Below are 21,178 nucleotides of genomic sequence, written 5' to 3' on the forward strand. Positions count from 1 at the left end.
TAAAAGTAGCCAGCTATAGGTGCCCTTAGTATAGGAAATCAGGTGTAGGTGCCTTCAGTATAGGCAACCAGTTATAGACCGCTCCGGTCGCTCATATCAAAGGCCGGCTATGGGTACGCAGGTGCATACTATCTCTGTGGGCTTAGATTAATAAGATGAAGGATCACAGTTGTGATAGTTTGACTTAAGGGTCCCATACACTGAGCCGATTAGCGGCCGATTGATCGATCAAAATTGATCGATCGCAAATCGATAGCCCTGCCGATCAATTTGCGGACGATTTCCATCGATTTTGATCAATTTCAATCGATCTGACCTGCTGGAAAATCTAGGTCAATCTGTTGAGATTGCTTATCATTTTGCATTGGACCTAATGGAAATCTGATGACAAAAAAATGCCATCAGATCGATTTTTAATAGATTGCATACTGAATCTATTGAAAATTTGTTCCTAGTAAAAAATGTTCCTAAACACATCAGATACATCAGAAATCTATCTGATGATCTATCTGTTGCTAATCTAACGAGTGTATGGTCACATTTACAGTAGTCTGCTGCTGTAGTTCTTGGTGGGATAACATTATATCGAGCCCAGACTGCAGTGCAACAGTGAATTCCAGACAGCCAGGGTCGGGACAAGGTTCTCTAGCGCCAGAGGATGAAATTCCAAAGTGTGCCCGCTCTATGACTTCCTCTAATGGCGCCTCTAGATGGTGTCATAGATATGAGTCTGTGCAACGGACAAAGGCTAAAGAAGAGAGATCCCAGTGGTGCTGACTGTTGAGTGAAGTATGCTCTGCTCATGGCCAGGTGAGGGGGGACATGAAGGGGGGCACAGGCATTCCCTCAGGGCTCTGCGACCAGAGGCTGGGGCGTCACGCAGCTCTGCCTTAGCCCAGCCCTGCAGCTGTGGGCTCCTGTAGCCTTCTGAACTTGCCAAGCCCTGACTGGCTCCACTGAAGTGAATAAGGAAAATGAAGATTGCTAATGGTTCCTCGGTTCATTGCTGGGCATTGCACTGCCTCAGCTGCTGGCGGACTGCCTACTTAATAAAAAATATAACCGGTGCCCATACAGCAAAAATACTTTATTTTTTCAACACCTTTCACATGTGCAGTTAGTAGAAATTAAAGATCCCATGAATGTGGGGCTCTGTTGGCCAGCACCAACACAATTTGATTCTGTAAATCGGTTGGGGTGTACTTGTAACTTGCACAGTTATCTAAAAAGGACAGGGTCTCTTACAAGGAGGGGAGATTACTGTTCTCTCTGGTCACCATCTGAAGGATGCAGCCACACAGCCACTCCTACAAAGGTTAGTAAGAAAAAGGCATCTTCGAGCAGACACCTATTTACCATAAACTGGTAAAGTGGACTCAATAAAAAACATGGGTGTCATCATTGTTAGTATTTTATTTTTTTCTACATATTTACAGAATAAGCGGTTGAGTAAGTTAGGGGTCATGAACAGGGCCGGTTCTGTCATGAAGCAAAGTAAAACACTTGCATCAGGCGCAGAGATTACAGGGGCAGCATTTTTGTACTGTGAGCGAGGTGAAGAGGTCATCATTGGAGAAAAGCAGCTTGTTGTGCTGTGTGAGGAGTCTGACAGTGAGTGAGGAGGGCCCTGGTCATGAAAACAAGTCTAAAGAAGAGTCATCCTCTGTCCTCTGTCTTGAAGAATCTTGTCATCTTGATTGCAGCACCATTTTCCATGCTGATTGCAGAGATGCAGGTTCCAGCTTCTGTCCTCTTTGAGCTCTGCAATTCAAATGATGTAATCCCACCGGCCCTGCCTATATTGATAGACTCAGTTGGATGATGCAGCAGGGTGATGCACGTGGTTTATATCTGTAATGGCAAAAAAAAAATCATAGAAGCCACCAGTGGTTATTTGAATTTCTTGACGCCACTGACACAACATAAGTGCACATCATCCCACCACGTATAAATATGGGCAGAGCCAACAGGATTGATCACTTGTACTTCAAAGTTCTAATAGTTCAGTAACTTGAAGCAGCATCTATGCAATCATCATGGAAGAAAACTGCATGAAAGCAAACTGACAAGACTCTTCAAACAAGGTGGAAGATTTCCGGCAAAGTCCCAGAGAAGGACTTCAAACGCTTCTAGCAATATTTAGGAGAAAATAATATATTACAGCACCCTTGTGTTTTATTGACTGGACATCAGTGGCGGACATACGGCCGTGCAGGCCGTGCCGCCGCACGAGGGCCCCTGAAGTTCCGTTTTCTTCAGGGGCCCATTAAGTATTTTTTTTTTTTTATTATTTTATTCCCCCGGGGGGGCCCCCGACTCCTATCCTCCCTCCCTCCCTCACCTCGGGGGGCCCCCCTCCCGATATGCGCGGTGGGAGAGCGAGCGGCAAATGCAGGAATTCTTCAGGGCTCTCCAGGCATCCGCTAGAGGCCCAGCCGCTTAGTCTCCAATATGTCTCCAGTTGGAGACATATTGGAGACTAAGCGGCTGGGCCTCTAGCGGATGCCTGGAGAGCCCTGAAGACTTCCTGCATTTGCCGCTCGCTCTCCCACCGCGCATATCGGGAGGGGGCCCCCGAGGTGAGGAAGGGAGGGAGGGAGGATAGGAGTCGGGCTCCCCACCCGGATAGCTACCCACCCGGCTACCTAACCACCTACCCACCCTGCTACCTACCTACCCACCCACCAGGCTTCCTACCTACCCACCCGACTACCTAACCACCCACCAGGCTTCCTACCTACCTACCCACCCACCAGGCTTCCTACCTAACCACCCACCCAACTACCTAACCACCCACCCGGCTACCTACCCACCCACCAGGCTTCCTACCTAACCACCCACCCAACTACCTAACCACCCACCCGGCTACCTACCCACCTACCCAATCGGCTACCTACCCACCCGGCTACCTACCTAACCACCCACCCGGCTACCTACCTAACCACCCACCCGGCTACCTACCTAACCACCCACCCGGCTACCTACCGGGCTAGTTACCAACCCACCCACCAGGCTACCTACCCACCCACCCGGCTACCCACCCACCCGGCTACCTACCTACCTACCCACCTGGCTACCTACCTAACCACCCACCCGGCTACCTACCTAACCACCCACCCGGCTACCTACCGGGCTAGTTACCAACCCACCCACCAGGCTACCTACCCACCCACCAGGCTACCTACCTACCCACCCACCAGGCTACCTACCCACCCACCAGGCTTCCTACCTACCCACCCGGCTACCTACCTACCCACCCGGCTACCTACCCACCCACCAGGCTTCCTACCTACCCACCCGGCTACCTACCTACCCACCCACCCGGCTACCCACCCACCAGGCTTCCTACCTACCTACCCACCCAGCTACCTACCTAACCACCCACCCGGCTACCTACCTAACCACCCACCCGGCTACCTACCGGGCTAGTTACCAACCCACCCACCAGGCTACCTACCCACCCACCCGGCTACCCACGCACCCACCAGGCTACCTACCTACCTACCCACCTGGCTACCTACCTAACCACCCACCCGGCTACCTACCTAACCACCCACCCGGCTACCTACCTAACCACCCACCCGGCTACCTACTGGGCTAGTTACCAACCCACCCACCAGGCTACCTACCTACCCACCCACCAGGCTACCTACCTAACCACCCACCCGGCTACCTACCGGGCTAGTTACCAACCCACCCACCAGGCTACCTCCCTACCCACCCACCCACCCACCAGGCTACCTACCTACCCACCCACCGGACTACCTACCTACCTACCTACCGGGCTAGTTACCCACCCACCCACCAGGCTACCTACCCACCCACCAGGCTACCTACCCACCAGGCTACCTACCCACCCACCCACCAGGCTACCAACCCACCCACCCACTCACCCACCCACTAGGCTACCTATCCACCCAACCACCCATGGGAGCTGCGCGCCGGATGGAGGCTGGGACAGGAGGTCTGCTGCTGCAGGTGAGTAAATGTTTTTGTTTTATTTATATTAGCAGGTGTGTTCTGGGCAGGTCTGCCACATGATTGCATGTATTTTCTTCGCAAATCTGCCGACATGATTGCATGTATTTTCTGGGCATATCTGCCGACATGATTGCACGTATTTTCTGGGCATATCTGCCAACTTGTTTGCACGTATTTTCTGGGCATATCTGCCGACTTGATTGCATGTATTTTCTGGGCATATCTGCCGACTTGTTTGCACGTATTTTCTGGGCATATCTGCCGACTTGATTGCACGTATTTTCTGGGCATATCTGCCGACTTGATTGCACGTATTTTCTGGGCATATCTGCCGACATGATTGCACATATTTTCTGGGCATATCTGCCGACATAATTGCACGTATTTTCTGGGCATATATGTGTATTTTCTTGAGAAAACCTGCACAATTATGTGAATTTTCTGGGGAAAGGGTCACCAAAACTTGGGCCCACTGTCTTTGCGTTGCACTTTTCAAGGGAACCTGAGGTGAGAATAATATTGAGGCTGCCATATTTCTCTCCTTTTAAGCAATACCAGTTGCCTGGCTGCCGTGCTGGTCCTCTGCCTCTTATTCTTTCAACCATAGACCCTGAACAAGCATGCAGCAGGTCAGGGGTTTTTGACAATATTGTCAGAACTGAGAAGATTAGCTGCATGCTTGTTGCTGGTGTAATTCAGTTTATTACTGCAGCCAAATAGATCAGCAGGGCCGCCAGGCAACTAGCATTGTTTAAAAGGAAATAAACCCTCACCCCAGGTTCGCTTTAAGTTACAGTTAGCTCCGCCCTCATCCGGTCATTGCCACGCCCATTTTTTTGCCGCGGCGCTATGCGCCGCAGGTTCTATCCACTATTTTTTGCGCGCCGCAGGTCATAGGGGGCCCACAATTACAATTTTGCACAGGGGCCCACTGCTGGCTGTGTCCGCCACTGCTGGACATTAACCCCTCAAGTAAATGTGTATGGGGTCGTTAAAGCCACAATCAGGCCAACAATAAATTGGGCCCGATGTGTGCAATCATTAGTTTTACTATTGTGCTCTGTGCTCTGCACATGACGTCTGATTGTTGCTGTGGGCACACACAGGAAGACAATGGAAATCAGAGAGCACTAGTGGTCAGACCTGGTGCTTTCTTTCAAGTTACCTCTCTTTCAAGCTACCTTTTCTTTACAAAGACCCATCTTGGCAGCCACAATCATGTAAAGCTTCTCGAATTGTTTGTATTCCTTGTCCTTCAAAAGAGGGTTCCTAAGTAGGGTTACCCATGATTATCTCATTGTGCCTCCTGCCAGCAGAGACAGATTTAGATGAAATGGTGCCCTAGGCAAGACCTTGGGCAAACCTTTGATAGCACATTTTTTTTTTTTGGGGGGGGGGGGGGATTTGGGAACTAGCATCAACTAGCATCAACTAGGCCCCAAGTCTCTCTCCAGGCCCGAGGCAACTACCTTAGTTGCTTTATAGATGTTTCCCAGCTGTGCTTGCCAGTACAGGTAAAGTAGGTTTTGCATCTTGCAATTGAGCTCGGAATCATAGTGTACTAATAGCTGTATTAGTACACTATCGTTCCACCCTTAATTATCTGATTTTATTGCCGTTATGTTCTCATCCTGCACACATAGAAGCATTTATGTATGGCCAGTCAATGGATGGTTTCATCTTTATTCAAAACACTAAGACAAACATCATTAAAACCATTTAAAAGTGTGCATCGCACAACACAAACAACCCTCCATAACACAACGTAATATGGGAGGAAATGCAATTCAATAACAGTGCCTCACCTCTCATCAACAAATAGTGACCCTTTTACTGCACAACCTCCGCTTGGGTTCAAAAAAGATCCCAGCGTGGAGTGTATAGGACCCGGATCACAGGGACAGAATTAAAGTGCTGATGCATACGTGCAAACAATTTCTTAACCCAGTGCGTGAAAAGTCATAAATAATAAAGAGGTGTGAAGAGTTTGTATATGCTCACAAACATATAAATACTATTGATGATGAATATCACATATAGGGAAAAAGGATGCAGGGAGTGATATACATACATATTCCCAGGACAGGATCCCATGTAGAATCATGGGAGGGCGGAGGGAGGCACGCTGAATAAGCGATATTATCTGCTGCTTGCACACCACATTTTCACTGGGAGTGCGGATTTATCCTTTCAAATATTGCGCCAAAATCAGCTGCTTCATAGCTCACACCCAAAACTAATACTGAAAAGTTAAATTCATAAAAACTACTTTTAGGCTTTGTTCACATTTAAATCGAAATTGCTGACGCCAGCAATTAGCAATTTTGTTTTTCCTCTCCCGGCCCGGGGGGCGCGGCGGTTTTTTTAAAAAAAGTACTTTTCTAAAGTGCTTTTGCAGAGCGATTCTGCTATTTCACTTCCTGACGCAAGTCAGAAAGGGAACTCTTTGACCCGGAAAAGAATAAATACAATGTATTTATTCTTAAAAGCGCAAACCAGGGCCGGGCCGAGGCATAGGCTGGAGATGCTCCAGCCTCAGGGCGCAGTGTAGGAGGGGGTGCAGAATTGATTCAGCTGTCATTCCTAATTGTGTTTGAAGCAGAAAGAAATAATAAAAGGAGATACATGGCAGTGACTGCAAGCCATATAACTAGATATTAAGGTGTTGGGAAGGTTGTGGGCCCTGTGGCGCCTCTTAGTCTAATAGCAATCAGTGTGTGATGGCTGGGGAGGCAGGGATGGAGGGGCGCACTTTGGTGTCTCAGCCTTGGGTGCTGGAGGACCTTGTCCCGGCTCTGGCGCAAACACAATAGCCAGATAAAGCGATTTGTAAGCATTTTGCACTTTTCCTATACCTTCCATTGTAGAAAAATCACCCCGAAAATGGTACATGCGGTGCTTTGCTGAGCGGAAAGCGGACGAAACGCGCTGATATGAACTGTCCCATAAGGATTCATTGCACCAGCTATTTCAGGGTGTTTTTAATAATCACCGGCGCTCAAAAAAAGCCGCAAAATGCCCCTAGTGTGAACAAGCCCTAAATAAACATATTTTGCAGATGTTAACCAGATATTTATGTAGTTGAAGTGATTTCTGTTACTTCTCACAGTTCCACTTAAAGAATTTTCACAGAAACCATTTAGCCTAATTTGAACGGGATATCGTGAAAATAACAAGTAGAAAAGGCTGATGTAAAGAAAATGTCTGGCGTGCAGAACAATAATGCCTGGGCTGTAACACTACAATCAGCTTTCAGGAATGTGCAGATGGAGAGAAGTAAGGTCAGCTGCTGAATGGAGGGGGACAGGACAAGATGATAGAGGGAGGAGGAATGGGCGGCGATGATTTGTGTGAGAAGGAGATGATGGCATGACAGGTACAGTCAGAGGAATGCTATCCTAGAGGATCCTCAGCCCGTCTGAAAGTGCCTGCATTGGTGGGCGCACTTTGCAGAGGTCGCCCAGAACTTGGGGTTGCTCTCCTCCCTCTCCAGCTCTGCCTGAGAATGTGTGTGTGAGATGACTGCAAACAGCAGAGGGGACGGATGGCGGATCTCACGCACTCCAACTACAACAGCAGGCAGCCTGGGATGTTCTCTTTGCCTTCCTTTGGCTGCAGGGAGAGCTCTGTGCTGCCTGGCGCTGGAAGAGGAGACAAGCAGAAGAAGAAATCGTTCTATTTAGTCAGGATGAAGCCTTTGAAAGAGCCCATCAACAACAACGTGTCCTTTGTCATCCACTGCCACATAGGGAAGGAGATCAAGCACATTTGCAGTAACTGCAGTCGCGGAGAAGAAGCTCGGGAGGGTGAGTGCTGCTAGGATGTCACAGGATCCATAGGGGTGCCATTTGTCTGCACTGGCATTGCTCTGCTATGCAGTGTACTGTGTAATAGGTTATAGCAGTGTCTCTCGCATGTTTATCTGCATAGGCTGCCAAAAACATGTTTGGGGTAGCTGGACAGAACTGCAGCCAATGCAGCAGAGCATATGTAACATGGGGGACAGGCAGGGGTTATTTTATTGCTTGCAGGTACTGCTGTTTTTAGTCTGCATACACGTGTCCACACTACTTGCCCTGGCCAGCAGGGTGGGCACAAGCTGTGGTGATTGATGGTCCATCTTGTGACATCAAGGCCCTGGCATACACTGCTGTGGCATTAAATCTGCCACAATGGAGTGACACAGTATATATGCCTGCCCTGGTTGTCATCAGTAGAAGGCTAGTGTAGTGCTATTGTTTGTTATTGGTTGTGTGGAGGGAGGGGATTGCCCTGGGGATGTGAGTTTTGAAGGTCAGAGGGAGGAGTGGTGTCTCTGGGGTACACCTCTATGGTGGTGTCAGGCCACTCCTCACCTAGCTAGTTTGCACTGAACCATTAGCAGGGCTGGATGATGGATACAATGTGGATTTCTGCTACAGCCTAAGTGAAATCTACCAAAATAACCATTGATTTCTGACAAGGCAGCATATTTGAAGGCTTCATTTCCTCTGCAGAGTAAATGAATTGTGCAGGTTCTGGAGCTTGTTTGCCAGTTCTGTAGTGTGACTGCAGTGTCAGCCTGGTTTGGTCCAGCCGGTTTTCTCATGCTGTGGATCTACTTATTATAAAGGTGAGAGATGAGAGACCCCAGCAGAAAATGACCACCATGTACATATAGCCCACCACTGATTACTTGCACATTATGTTGACTTTTACGGAGTGTACATTCCACTGCTTATGACAACATAAAGCTCTCATAAAAATTGAAGATTTAAAGGTTAATTATCCTGGGAAGACATGCTAGTAACAATTTCAGCTAGGTTAATTGATAACCAAGAAGAAGGGAGTGAGTAATACTAGTCTGTGGAAATTGCAGTTTCCTTTATGCAGCAGGTTTACATATAAGTGCTGTCTTTGGGAAAAAGAACTAGGTGCAGAATGGACCTTTACAGTATTTAATTCAAACTTAGAATATTTGTCATTAATTGTTTACATCAAATGTGTCCAAAGCATACATCTTTTTTTAAAATTCAGAAAGTTACTGATTATGCAATTTCACAAGAATACAATCTCACAAAGGCCTCACTGAGGTTAATGGGCTGCAAGGCCAGCATAGAGACTCCTGGAGTATGCCGTTGTAAGTAGCTGGGTATCCCCTAGCAACCAGATGCCTTGTGCTACAAAGTCTGTATAGAGATTTCTGGAGTATGCGGTTGTAATTAGCTGGGTAGAAACCAGATGCCTTGTGCTGCAAAAGCTGTATAGAGACTCCTGGACTATGCAGTTGTAAGTAGCTGGGTGTCTTGTAGCAACCAGATGCCTTGTGCTGTAAGGGCTGCATAGAGACTCCTGGAGTATGCGGTTGTACGTAACTGGGTATTCCATAGCAACCAGATGCCTTGTGCTGCAAAGTCTGCATAGAGACTTCTAGAGTATGTGGTTGTAAGTAGCTGGGTATCCCATAGCAACCAGATGCCTTGTGCTGCAAAGTCTGTATAGAGACTCCTGGAATATGCAGTTGTAAGTAACGAGTTATCCCATAGCAACCAGATGCCTTGTTCTGCTCATCCTATTACATGCACCAGCTGTGTGAAATGGAGAATACATTGCTTTTCTTTTGGCACATTTACATTACAGACAATCTCAAACTGAATCAATCAGAAGAGAAAATGTCAAAGTGAAATTCTACTGTCATTAAAGTGGACCTGAACTATTGCACAGGACAGAAAGAAAGCATAGATACATGTACCCTGTATGTATTTAGAGAGTTTAGCCTCTCTAATACCCTCTCATCTGTGACTAATCACAAGTTGTAATTTGATCACGCAGCTGTATCAGCTGACTGCCACGGCAGGAAGTAGACACACTGCAGATTTATCAGCTGTAACAAAGAAATGTTTTTGTTTAAAGGTTATTATGCTGTTGCTTATCTTTTGGAGCAGAGAGGAAGTTGTGGGTTCAGGTCCACTTTAAGGCCACGTTCACAGTGATTGTTGCGTTGCATTCCCTGTGAAAGCAGGAATGCAATGCAATGGATCGGGACAGCAGCGCCACACTTTATGTTTGCCTTGCATTGGGTACAATGAAGCATGCAGTTACTACGAGTAATGCTTCACTCCTACTGTTAACACACACGTTTACCGGTAGCATACCGGTAGCATACTGCACGGTGACTTACCATACCGCAACCCTACCGCAATGCACCTGCCCCACTGTGCATATCGCATAAATAGTGCATTTTAGTACGGCAAGCGGCTGTTACACCACAACTCAACGCACCACTGTGAACGTGGCCTAAGGGTCCAAAACCATATTTCTCCCCTGTTTATATCGAGGTTTTCCATGAGGTTTGGCACAATTTTCATTCAAGCATTTATTATCATGGTGCAGTTTCGTTTTTCCTGCATCCATTGGTAAAAGAAAAAAATCAAAACAGTGTGATTGCTAGAAAATTGCACAGCCCAGTGGTGGGTGATCTTTATAGTGCTACCGTTGATTTTAACCGAAGTGCAGGAGAAATCCAGCGTGTACCACCAGTATATTGGGGGGGGGGGGGGGGGAGGAGATCTAATCACATCAGTGAAAAAAGGTTACTGCAATTTTCATGATAATCAAAGTGCTCTTGCTATCGGCAGAGTATCCGCGATTGAAAAATTGGATTGAAATGTGGTGAATGTAAAAGGGGCCTAAATCTTGCTACAAACAGCAGTGTTGCAAAGAGTTACTAACTTAATTTTAAAAGCATTCTTCCGTTACAGTTTGAAGACATCTGTGGAGTAGGAAGTTCCTAGAAACATCCCATATTATCAGAATCAGAATCAAGTTTAATGGCTAAGTACAGGGGTTTGTACCTGGAATTATTTTTAGCACAGACAGGCTCGAGTAGTACACAAGACAAATTTTACAGATATACAGTATCGTAGACACAAGACAATTTATACGGATATACAGTATCGTGGACAAGCAGATATACAATACAGGAGGGCAGTAAATTAATAAAGTAGCTCTAGACTAGTTGGGGTGGTGTAACATGGGTGGGCTACTACCCGGATATAAGCGCTGGAGCAAGGGAGTGCGATTGGGAGGGTGCGTTAAGAAGATCAATGGCTTGGGGAAAGAAGGTGTTTCTGTGTCTAGTGGTCCTGATGGGAAGGGACCTGTAGCGGCGGCCTAGGGGGAGAAGACTGAAATAGCCATTGCCAGGGTGGGTGGGGTCTCCTGCTATCCTAGCGGCCCTTGAGCGCAGTCTGGACTAGTAGAGAAGGTTGAGTGGTGGGAGGGGAGTACCGATGATCCTTTCTGCAGACTTTATGACTCTTTGTAGTTTATCCTTATCTCTCGCAGAGGCCCCTGCATACCACACGATGATGGAAGAGCCAAGTATTGACTCAATGGCAGCAGAGTAGAAGCAGGTCATAATGTCTTGCAACATTCCAAACTTTTTCAGCTGTCGTAGAAAAAACAGGCGTTGTTGCGCTTTCTTCTGGATCATTGGGGCGTTTTCCTCCCACCTTAGGATGCTGGATTTGGTGGTACCTAGGAAACGCGCATGCGGGACCCTGGCAACCTCAGTGCCTTCGATGTGGACCGGGGGGAGTTCAGGACAGCCTTTTCTGAAATCAATGATCAGTTCTGCGGTTTTAGCTGTGTGTTCAGTACAAGCTTGTTAGCCTTGCACCAGTTGCAGATCTTCGCAATCTGTTGGCGATAGGCTCGTTCATCGCTCTCTTCTATAAGACCAAGGATGGTGGTATCATCTGCAAACTAGATGACCTGGACCGAGTTGCTTGTTGAGCTGCAGAAGTTTGTGTACAGCGAGAACAGCATTGGGGACAGGACACAGCCCTGAGGGGCACCCGTGTTGGTGAACAGTTACTTGCACATAGTAGGAGTATGCAAGTCATTTTAACACTTGGACTAGACTATTGACAGGAAGCTCCCTTATCACAATGGCCTCAATTCACTAAGCTTTATCAAACACTTTATCAAACGTTTGATAATTTACCACATGGGTAAAATCTAATTTGGAATTCACTATGCTGGTATATGTTTATTGAATGTTTTATTGATAAAACATGCAATAAATAATAACACCTTAAAGCAGTAGGATCAGCCATACTATGCCAGGGAAACAAAACACATATAATAGTAGACAAATACTTGATCTACTTACATAACACATGTATTATACTGTCCACGTTTTGATTTCAGTGAATGTTATATAGTAAATTACGAGAATTCTGTTCCTGGTGGGGGCCATGTCTTTTGCCCACAGTTAAGGCTAACTCGTGATGTCATTTCTGCCCTTTACTTTTTTTCTTGTCTCCTCCAATCGCTGAGTCGCCTCAGCCTTGCCTGTAAACACAAGTGAGTAGGGGATTAGGTTTCAGATAAGAAGCTGGCAGGTAAATAAAGGGAAGAGGAGGAACAGATTATAAATAAAAAGAACCCCCAGCATGCAATTCTTTGGCACGACTACTAAAGGGCCTGTGTTTCCTTAAGTATGTGATAACTCCAAATAATAACTGCAGAAAAAGTTTTAAAAGTTTTGAATGCAGGATTAGCATCTTTATCACTTAATACACTCAGACCAGTTGCTGTTGAAATTTGATTTTTATGGTGACGATACCGCTTTAATGAATTCAAAATTAGATTTTACCCATGAGGTAAATAATCAAACGTTTGCTAAAGTGTTTAATAAAGCTTGGTGAATTGAGGCCAATGTCTGTTAGAAGCCTAGAGGAATACATGTTTTACATGCTTACAAGCCTACTATTAATCTCTGCAGTGTATATAACTTATTGTACACATTACTGTTTAAGGCAGATTTATACCCTTCACATAACAATGTGACACAAGTCTGCAGAGTAAACATTTATGAGATCTATGTATGACTAGTGCCCCAACCATTTCCCTCTCTGCTAAAATGTTATGTTGTTATTCTGTGTCACTGTTAGGAAGGCTTCCATTCCTGTGCCAGTGACAAGTGTCACCAATGCAGGAGGTAAAAGGGACATTTCACCAACATATTGTAAATAACAGATGGAGGCTTAAAACACTTAAAATGGTGGAAGCAATGGAATCCTTCACTGTTCTGGATTCAGAGCTTAGTGCAGTTAGTATTTTTGGTCTAAGCCTTAGGGGTAGGGAACTCTAGACTCTAAGGGACAGTAATTGGCATGACAATATACACTGTAAATGTGTCTATACATATACAAATAATATTGCCTTCAGGGTTTGAGACTAAATTGCTCTCACAGTTCGGGACCGAGTGCTGTACAGAGTCGTCACTAGGCTACAGGTTTGTGATGCGTTCTGTTGCTATGGATGAGGTAGGAGTTATGATGGCATGATGTACAACAGAGCAGCTTCCACCAGACAGCTGAACAATGCATTTTGCCTTAATGATCTGGCATTTTACATCCCTCATCAGAGCGGCTGTATCCATGCCAGATTCTCTGCAGAAACAGCAACTGAAGCGTGCTCAATAAAGTCTGTAATGTTTCCTAAGAAAGAAAGGTCAGAAATAAAACAATAATTTTACTCACCCGCTTGACTGTATTCTAGTAAAGTTCAGGAAAACCATCAGCAACGTCTTGTTGAACAAACCCCCAGCTCTGTGGCCACCCCCAGCTCTGTTGATGCAGCTGCCTATTAGCATATTGTAGGACCCATCAGGTAAATGGCCTGTTCCATGGTCTGTATGTGTCTTTCACATATACTTGGCAGATGTATACAAAGTTTCAGTATTCAAAGTTACAGTTCACATCTGGTGTAATTTCTGTTGACGAAACATTTTAGTACTTTTGATAGAATGTAACATTTTATTGACACGTTTTGAATAGTGAAGCTTTAGAACAGGGGTCAGGAACCTTTTTGGCTGAGAGAGGCATAAACGCCACATATTTTAGAAAATGTATTTCCGTGAGAGTCATACAATATGGTTCAAACTGGGACAGTGCGCATGCGCACCAGAGGGCTCATGTCCCTGTTGCCATGGGGATGTGTTTACAGTTGATCCGCTGGGCAGCGGAAGTGTCAAACATGTCTTCAGCTTCTCTCGGGTTTCAGCAACATCAGCAATTTCCCCGAGAGCCAGACAGGAGAAATACCGACTAACAGCTTGTAAAATTAGCCAGCTGACTTGGGGGTTGCTTCACTTTATAGGACAAGATCCCTGCACCTTGGCCCAATAGGCTGCCTGTCAAGTGACAGGCAGCCTATTGGGCCAGTCAAAGTGCAGGGATCTCATCCTACAAAGTCACTGGACCTGACAGGGTCCAGAGTGGGACAATTGGAGCAGCTGCTCGTTTTGGAAGAGCGTGAGTAAGTAAGTGGTGCATGCTACAGCAGTAGCATGTCTACTTTGAAAATTTTAAAAGGTTTTATTATGTTTTTACATTATTTTATAATTGGGCAGTGACTTTATGTGAGAGTAAAAGCAAAATGATATGCACATTTCAACTAAAACAAATGTATCTGCTTTATTTGGCTAATGTGCAATACAATTTAATTAATTGCTTTGGGTTAGAGCACTTTTTCTTTTTGAAAGACATATTTATTGATTACATCAATATATATAAAATATATATAAAAAGAATATACAAAACAGAGAAAATACTTAGACCCAGTTGTCTAATCTTACCACCAAAAAAAAACTTCTATACGCAATTCAGGTGCACTGGATATATATAATACAATATTATATCAAAATTGGGGGTCATACAATTCATTCAATATTATTTTTAATAGAAGATAAACAGGTGTTAGAGCTCTAAAAGGGTTAGAGCTTTTGTGTTTACTGAGGACTTATGGAGGTCCATAGTACCCCGTCACCCACAGTAAGAGGGGACACAATGTTTACGTTATATACATACTTATCTGGGCAAATTGATTTTTCTTCTAGGGTCTGCCCACATCTTCACTGTCTCCATGAAAGTGGCTGTGTTTCCATGAACAAGTGCACCTCTCTCCCCAGTTCTCCTCCCCCCGCCCATGACAGGTTCAGCTCACTCACTTTTTTTCATGCACTTACTCTAGACAAGACAAATAACATTTATATTGCGCTTTTCTCCTTGCGGACTCAAAGCGCCAGAGCAGAGCAGCAGCCACTAGGGCGCGCTCTACTCTACCACTATGTCATTGGTGCACAAAATGGTGTGTAAAGCTTATTATACACAATTACATTATTGTGCAGATACATACTCAGCACACAGGGGATGCGCTAAGGAAGGGACCGAGTATTTTACCGACCTAAATTATTTTACTGAACTGCCCCTAGCCAATGGAGGCCATTGTAGCCATACATGTGGCAGCAATGGCCCACTAAGGCAAGCCATCTGTCACTCCCTGAAATATCTGTTAAAACACTTGTTTCAGTGGAAGTGATTAACTGGCAATTAGTGCATTTGCATGTATCTTTTCTCAGCCCTTATCCCTGTCCTCTGACCTCACTAGGGAGCCCATCCCTATCCCCAGCTTGCATTTATTATAGCTGAGTATGAATACAATGGCATGATGCAGAACATTGGCATTTGAGACCACTTTCCAATTATTCATGGCAGTGATGGATTCAGAAAAAGAGACACTCAGGCAAGTCCACGCATGAGGATTATGCGCTGGGTCTAGAGGGGGCTTATTGGAGTCACAAACATTTACTTGTGAAGCCAGATAATATTGCTAGGGTGACAATTGCAATATTTAAAAAAAAAAATACTTGTCTGAATCATGGAATTGTTAATTGTATTATGGGTGTACAGTACTGGTGATCCCAATAACCATTAACACAGTATGATGAATCAGCCCTGTAATTTCATGTGATGTAATAATTCACTTTCTGAAAGTGTTGAGAAATTAGTCAGCACATATAGTGGGAGGGATGTCGCACAACATTTTCATTAAATACATTCACCCTGAGATGCTCTGTCTGCACCAGCCAGTTATTGTTCATATCAGGAAGGCAACTAGGCATGCTGAGGATTTCTTTCCTTATTCCATATCCTTGAGCTCTCTTAAGTGAATCTGTATAGATAAATACATATTAAACAGTGCTGCATTACAGCGGCCATAATAAGATGCTTTCTTGTAACCGTATACTTGGCATGCAAACAGTTAATTCACTACACAGGTTAGCAAGAAATTCATAAACTAAATACATCCATGTCATTTCCATATTTCTGACTGTGACAGCTTGGCAAAGTGTATTTTTGGTGCTGAGCTGTCTGAATTGTAGCCTGCAGCTCAGCTTTTAGCAGCACAATTAGTACTCTCTTCTCTAAGTGTAGTGCATCCCCTTCCCTCATTGGGCTCAGTGCTATTCCCCCTCATAACCTAACATGGAACTCCTTCATGTTCCTTATACTATCCCCCCTCCTCCCAGCCTGACACAACCAGGAGAATTCTAATGCTGCATAGGAGCTTCACACCAAATGGATCTTGCCCCCAGATGGCCAGAGCTGTGTGCTCTTGACACAGGCAGCTGGGCAATCCATATGGTTCCTCCCTGCTCACCTCAGAATCTGTGTGTTTTCAGTGAGGCATTCTGAAGTCCATTCATATTCCCAGTGCTGGCATGCTGAGGGACACACTACTATAAGAAAGACACTAGCGGACTTCAAGGAGACTGTTCTTATTTTAATTGAGTTTTGTGCAATGTGGTGTTCTTATTGAATCAAACATGTAATCACTTACAAAAACATGCATAGTGAAATGGGACCTTAAAGAGGAACGGTAGTGAAAATAATATAATAAATATACTTGATTATTTGTTTACCATATTTGTTTATAGATTATTTAGTCACTGTTTTCCCATCTTTCCTCTTCCTGATTTAAATTCTAAAATGTATCACTGGTGGTGACATCTTTAGTTCTGCCAGCTGATCTGTACGGAATGTTTGTTTCTGGGAGTTCTATGCAAAGAAGGAGATATTGCTAGCTTGGCAGTTGGAAAAAGCAGTTATTTTCTACAATGCAATTAGGTTCACAGACACTAAACTGTCAGGACCATGGTCATGACGTGACACTGTGGGAGGGGTTTGCCACAATATCATCCATACGGGACCCCCTGTTTATCTATTCGAGAAAAGGTAAACATTTCTCCTGGCAAAGGGGGTATCAGCTACAGATTGGAATGAAGTTCAAGTCTTGGTGAGGACCCAAAACGGTGGGCCATAGCCACGCTGCAGCTATGATCTGTTGCCTTCCTTCACATTGCTGCTTTTAGTGATTCATTAAAGTGACAATGAAGCCCAAAAAAATTATGATATAATGAATTGTATGTGTAGTACAGATAATTAATAGAACATTAATTGTCAGGTATATATATATTTTTTATAGCATCGCATCATTCTATCATATTTGCAATTTAAAAACCACACTGTATTTTAAACTATGTAACAGAGCAGAGCTAATGACCCTATAAACTTCCCTGCAGTAAAAATCTTATCTGAAGCTGCCTGTCACTGTTTCTTTGAAGTATAAGTGCCTCAGAAAACGGCACTGTAGCCGACTAAACTGGCCTGAGAGCTCAGAGAAGCTGTTTTGCATATATAGCAAGTACAAATGCACCCTATAGTGTAAAACCATTTAATTATTAAAGATCAAAATTCAGAGATACACTCACAAATGGAGACTTGGATAAAGCGCATAGGAATACAGTTGGGTCCCGGGTGACCACTCGTAGCTCCGCCCTTCGCATTTCGTCAGAGGCTCTGACTCATCAGCGCCAGGGTGCATTTGTAGTTTGTAGAGTGGCTGAAGCTCATATGATGAACTGTGAATCCATCCCCCAAAGCCATTAATCCTACCTCCGGAGAATCTTGGAGGATTGTTGGGTGAGTGCGGACATTGAGGGGGAATGTCAAGGTGCTCTCCTGAGGTGTAATGGACTGTTTAGATCTCACAGTCTATTGACTATAGCCTATATGGAGGTGGTGGGAACTGTGTAATTACAGAATAACACTTATCTTTTTACATGTGATGTGTTAGCCCTACAAGAAAGAGTGATAAGGAACTCGGACAAGCACACTATTGGTGAAAGTGTACTTAAATTTTCCTGGTGGTTTGTATCAGGTTATTCCTGCGCTTGATTGGAAGAGGCTCCGAGCGCTGCTCAGTTGGAATTGTAACTCTAGAGTGTCTTACTTGTAAACAAATAAGGAAAGCATGTATTTAATATCTCAGCTTTAGTTCAATCTTCTACAACCAGATTCCCTGACTTTTCTTTTTGACGTTCTATATTCTCAGCTTTCCTTATTTTTGAATTTATAAACTTGTAAAAATGTTCTGAATTTGACTTGATATCACCTTACCACCCATTTTTGAGCTTCCAGTTTTGCTAGTCTGGATACCTTTTTACAATTGTATCATTCTTTTATATATTTTACTATACTCTTTATATTACTCTTTATTGTCTTGCTTTAGGACCTTAAATTAATTCATTTTACAATTAATCCTATCCAAGTCATTTTTATGTATCCATAGCACCCTTTTTATATACCTAGATTTGTTGTTCCCGTAAGGGATTTACATACTACAATGCTCATTAAGAATCTGCTTGAAAGTTTGCCAGTTATTCCCACACAACCCACAGAAGGTCCCAGGGAGAAGGAAGTAAGAAAGGGATTTATGCCAACCATGACATCTCTTTATCTCCGTAATCAGGCTATTTCTTTATGCAACCCTGAAGTCCTCATGTTCACGTATGTCACACTGCAGTGCAGATATAAAATGTGATTTAAAAAGGCTTCATATTTCATACATTTGTTTGAAAGTGCCCATACACTCACAGATGGGCACCAGATCTGGCCTACAGATTGATCGCTCTCAGATCAAATTGACTCATTCCACACAGTAGGCACACATTTTTAATAGATTTCAGCATGTAATTAATTAAAAATCTATCAAGCCGCATCATTCCACTGTAAGATGTAGCGTAATGCCATAGGCCGTCAATTTCCTGAAGCACTTTGGGTAGATCACTCAGGGTTTGAATCTTGAATGCAATCTATCACCGTGTAAACTTGTGTTTGTAGTTGCTTTTGATAAACTTTGCCACTTTCTAAATCCAGTTATCCTGTTATACTTTGTCTGAAGAGCCTTGATGGTTTAAATGAATAACGTGTGTGTTTGTGACTAAACACTATTCAAAGCCGGTGAAATGCAGATTAAATGATTAGTTAAAAATGGATTAATAATTGAATGACCAGTGATGAGAACATTTTGTCATTTAATAGGTTTTGCAATCAACTGCTAATAACGTTATACCTGTTTATGTATTAATACGCCCTGACCCTTTTTGTGGGGCCGTTCTTTTGTCTTTAAATTTTGAAAAAGAGTGATTTAATTTATTTTTATTACCCTGGGAAAAATCCATCATATGGAAAGAAGCTCTTTTCTTCAGTATCTCCTACAAAATATTGTCAATGTAGTGTAGTACCGATTGATTTCACATCTTGATTAACATCTTGTCCCGTTTCTCCCACCTGCTGAGATACAAAATATGTGGGTGTTACACTTATTTGGGGTCAGTGGTGTGTACCAGTATGATGCAGGAGTAGATCTATTTCAATAAAAGAATGCATTTGGGTGTGTATTCTGTTCTGACAAAAATAATAACAATATGCTTGATTTAAAATGCCAAAAATGCATTCTTTTTTTTTAACCGTTTAAGGGTGATGCTAATTGAGGTGGCTACTGACCCTGTCTATCAACGTAAGCAACTCCCATTGGCTTACATTGATAGACAGGGTCAGGAGCCAATGAAAGCGGCTCCTGACCGTCTCACAGGAACTCTGCCGTCATAGAGATGGCAGAATGGCATGCTGAGGTTCCCGGCCTGCAGTGAGGATGGCGGTTGCGGCAGGTATGTGCAGCAAATCGTCTATATTTGTTGGTGTTCTGCCTTTTCTTGTACTAGTGGTCTCTGGTCCTTAAGTGGTTAATGCAGAACATAAATGTGTCTTTTTAAAACAGAAGGTATTTGTGATTACTCAGATTGGAGTGAGCATATGTTGTCTCCCACAATGCATCACTGCTGAATACATTCCTTTGTTGTAATTATTATTTATTGTATTTATAAAGCGCCAACATATTACGGAGTGCTGGACAATAAATACATACAATGATACATGGGATAAAAGATGTAACAAGGGTATACAACATAGGACAAAGATACAAGGCAAACGGTATAAAAAAACATGATCATGCGATTTTGGGCTGGTTAGGTAGGCCCAGTAATACAACAATGAGGCAATCATAGAAAAGGAGCACACAATTATGTAGAATACACTAGGGAAGGGAGGACCCCGCCAAATTCTTACAATCTAAGGGGAGGGGAGATGGACACACTTGGTAGAGCTGTAGAATAAGTATTCAGTAGAGAGTAACTTTGTGGTAGGGGTGGGTAGGCCATCTTGAAGAGGTGAGTTTTGAGGGCTTGCTTGAATGTGTAGAAGGAGGGGGTCTGATGGGCGGTGGAAGGGAGTTCTAGAGGGTGGGGGCAGCTCTTGAGAAATCCTGCAGGTGCGCATGGGAGTGGGAAATGCATGGGGCAGTTAGGTCATTGGAGGATCTGATTGGACAGCCTTGTGTATACCTGTAAAGAAGCTCCGAGATGTAGGTAGGGCAGGTGTTGTGCATTATAGGCCAGGCATACAATCTTAAAACTTATCCTGTATCCGATAGGGAGCTAGTGCAGGAATTTAAAGAGTGGGTGTGGCCTTGTGGCTGTGAGTTTGATAAGACCGCTACTGCTGTTATTTAAAATACTGAAGATCTTATTTCCGTATTTATAAAGTGTCAGAAGCCCTATTTGCCACTTTTGCCACACACACAGCGAATGTAAGGATGTGGATCCATCAGTTCAGGACAATTATGCTACAGAAAATCGAGCACTGATAGCCTGTTTCCAAATCATAACCAGTGTTTTATAAACATTGCCTCATTTTTTTTTTGTGGATAACAAAAGTGGATAACAAAAACATGGCAATCTTCTTTTTTGTAAATAAGCTCCCGGCAGTATCTCAAATAGGAGGAGATTGTGGTTTTGGTGAAGGAGTTTTGTCAGAGGGAGTAAAACCATGCTGTTAGGGGTGTATTTATAAAAGGTTAAATATAGAAAAACCTCAGGCTGTCCTATAATACATGTGTTATAATCCCTCTCACTGTGTGCTGTTGGAGAAACACTTGCATTCCTTTTGAAACCCAACACACTAGG

The 21,178-nt window shown here is 44.0% G+C and overlaps 1 protein-coding gene across 9 annotated transcripts in view; it reads left to right on the forward strand.

The window, feature by feature from the left end:
* Positions 1-21,178, forward strand: part of PHACTR1 (phosphatase and actin regulator 1) — a 455,927-nt gene that overhangs the window by 295,149 nt on the left and 139,600 nt on the right. For 2 of the 9 annotated variants that reach the window (XM_068236909.1, XM_068236915.1), the window contains exon 1: positions 7,326-7,787. The exons of 5 other annotated variants lie outside the window; for them this stretch is intronic. In XM_068236909.1, the coding sequence (XP_068093010.1) occupies positions 7,526-7,787 (262 nt within the window). In that variant the 5' untranslated portion in view covers positions 7,326-7,525. Of the gene's footprint in view, positions 1-7,325; positions 7,788-8,356; positions 8,594-9,229; positions 9,250-21,178 lie in introns of those variants that run through there. 2 more of the 9 variants (XM_068236912.1, XM_068236913.1) reach the window with 2 other exon arrangements.

The sequence above is a fragment of the Hyperolius riggenbachi genome, chromosome 5 (genome assembly GCF_040937935.1).
Source record: "Hyperolius riggenbachi isolate aHypRig1 chromosome 5, aHypRig1.pri, whole genome shotgun sequence".
Classification (NCBI taxonomy): Eukaryota; Metazoa; Chordata; class Amphibia; order Anura; family Hyperoliidae; genus Hyperolius; species Hyperolius riggenbachi.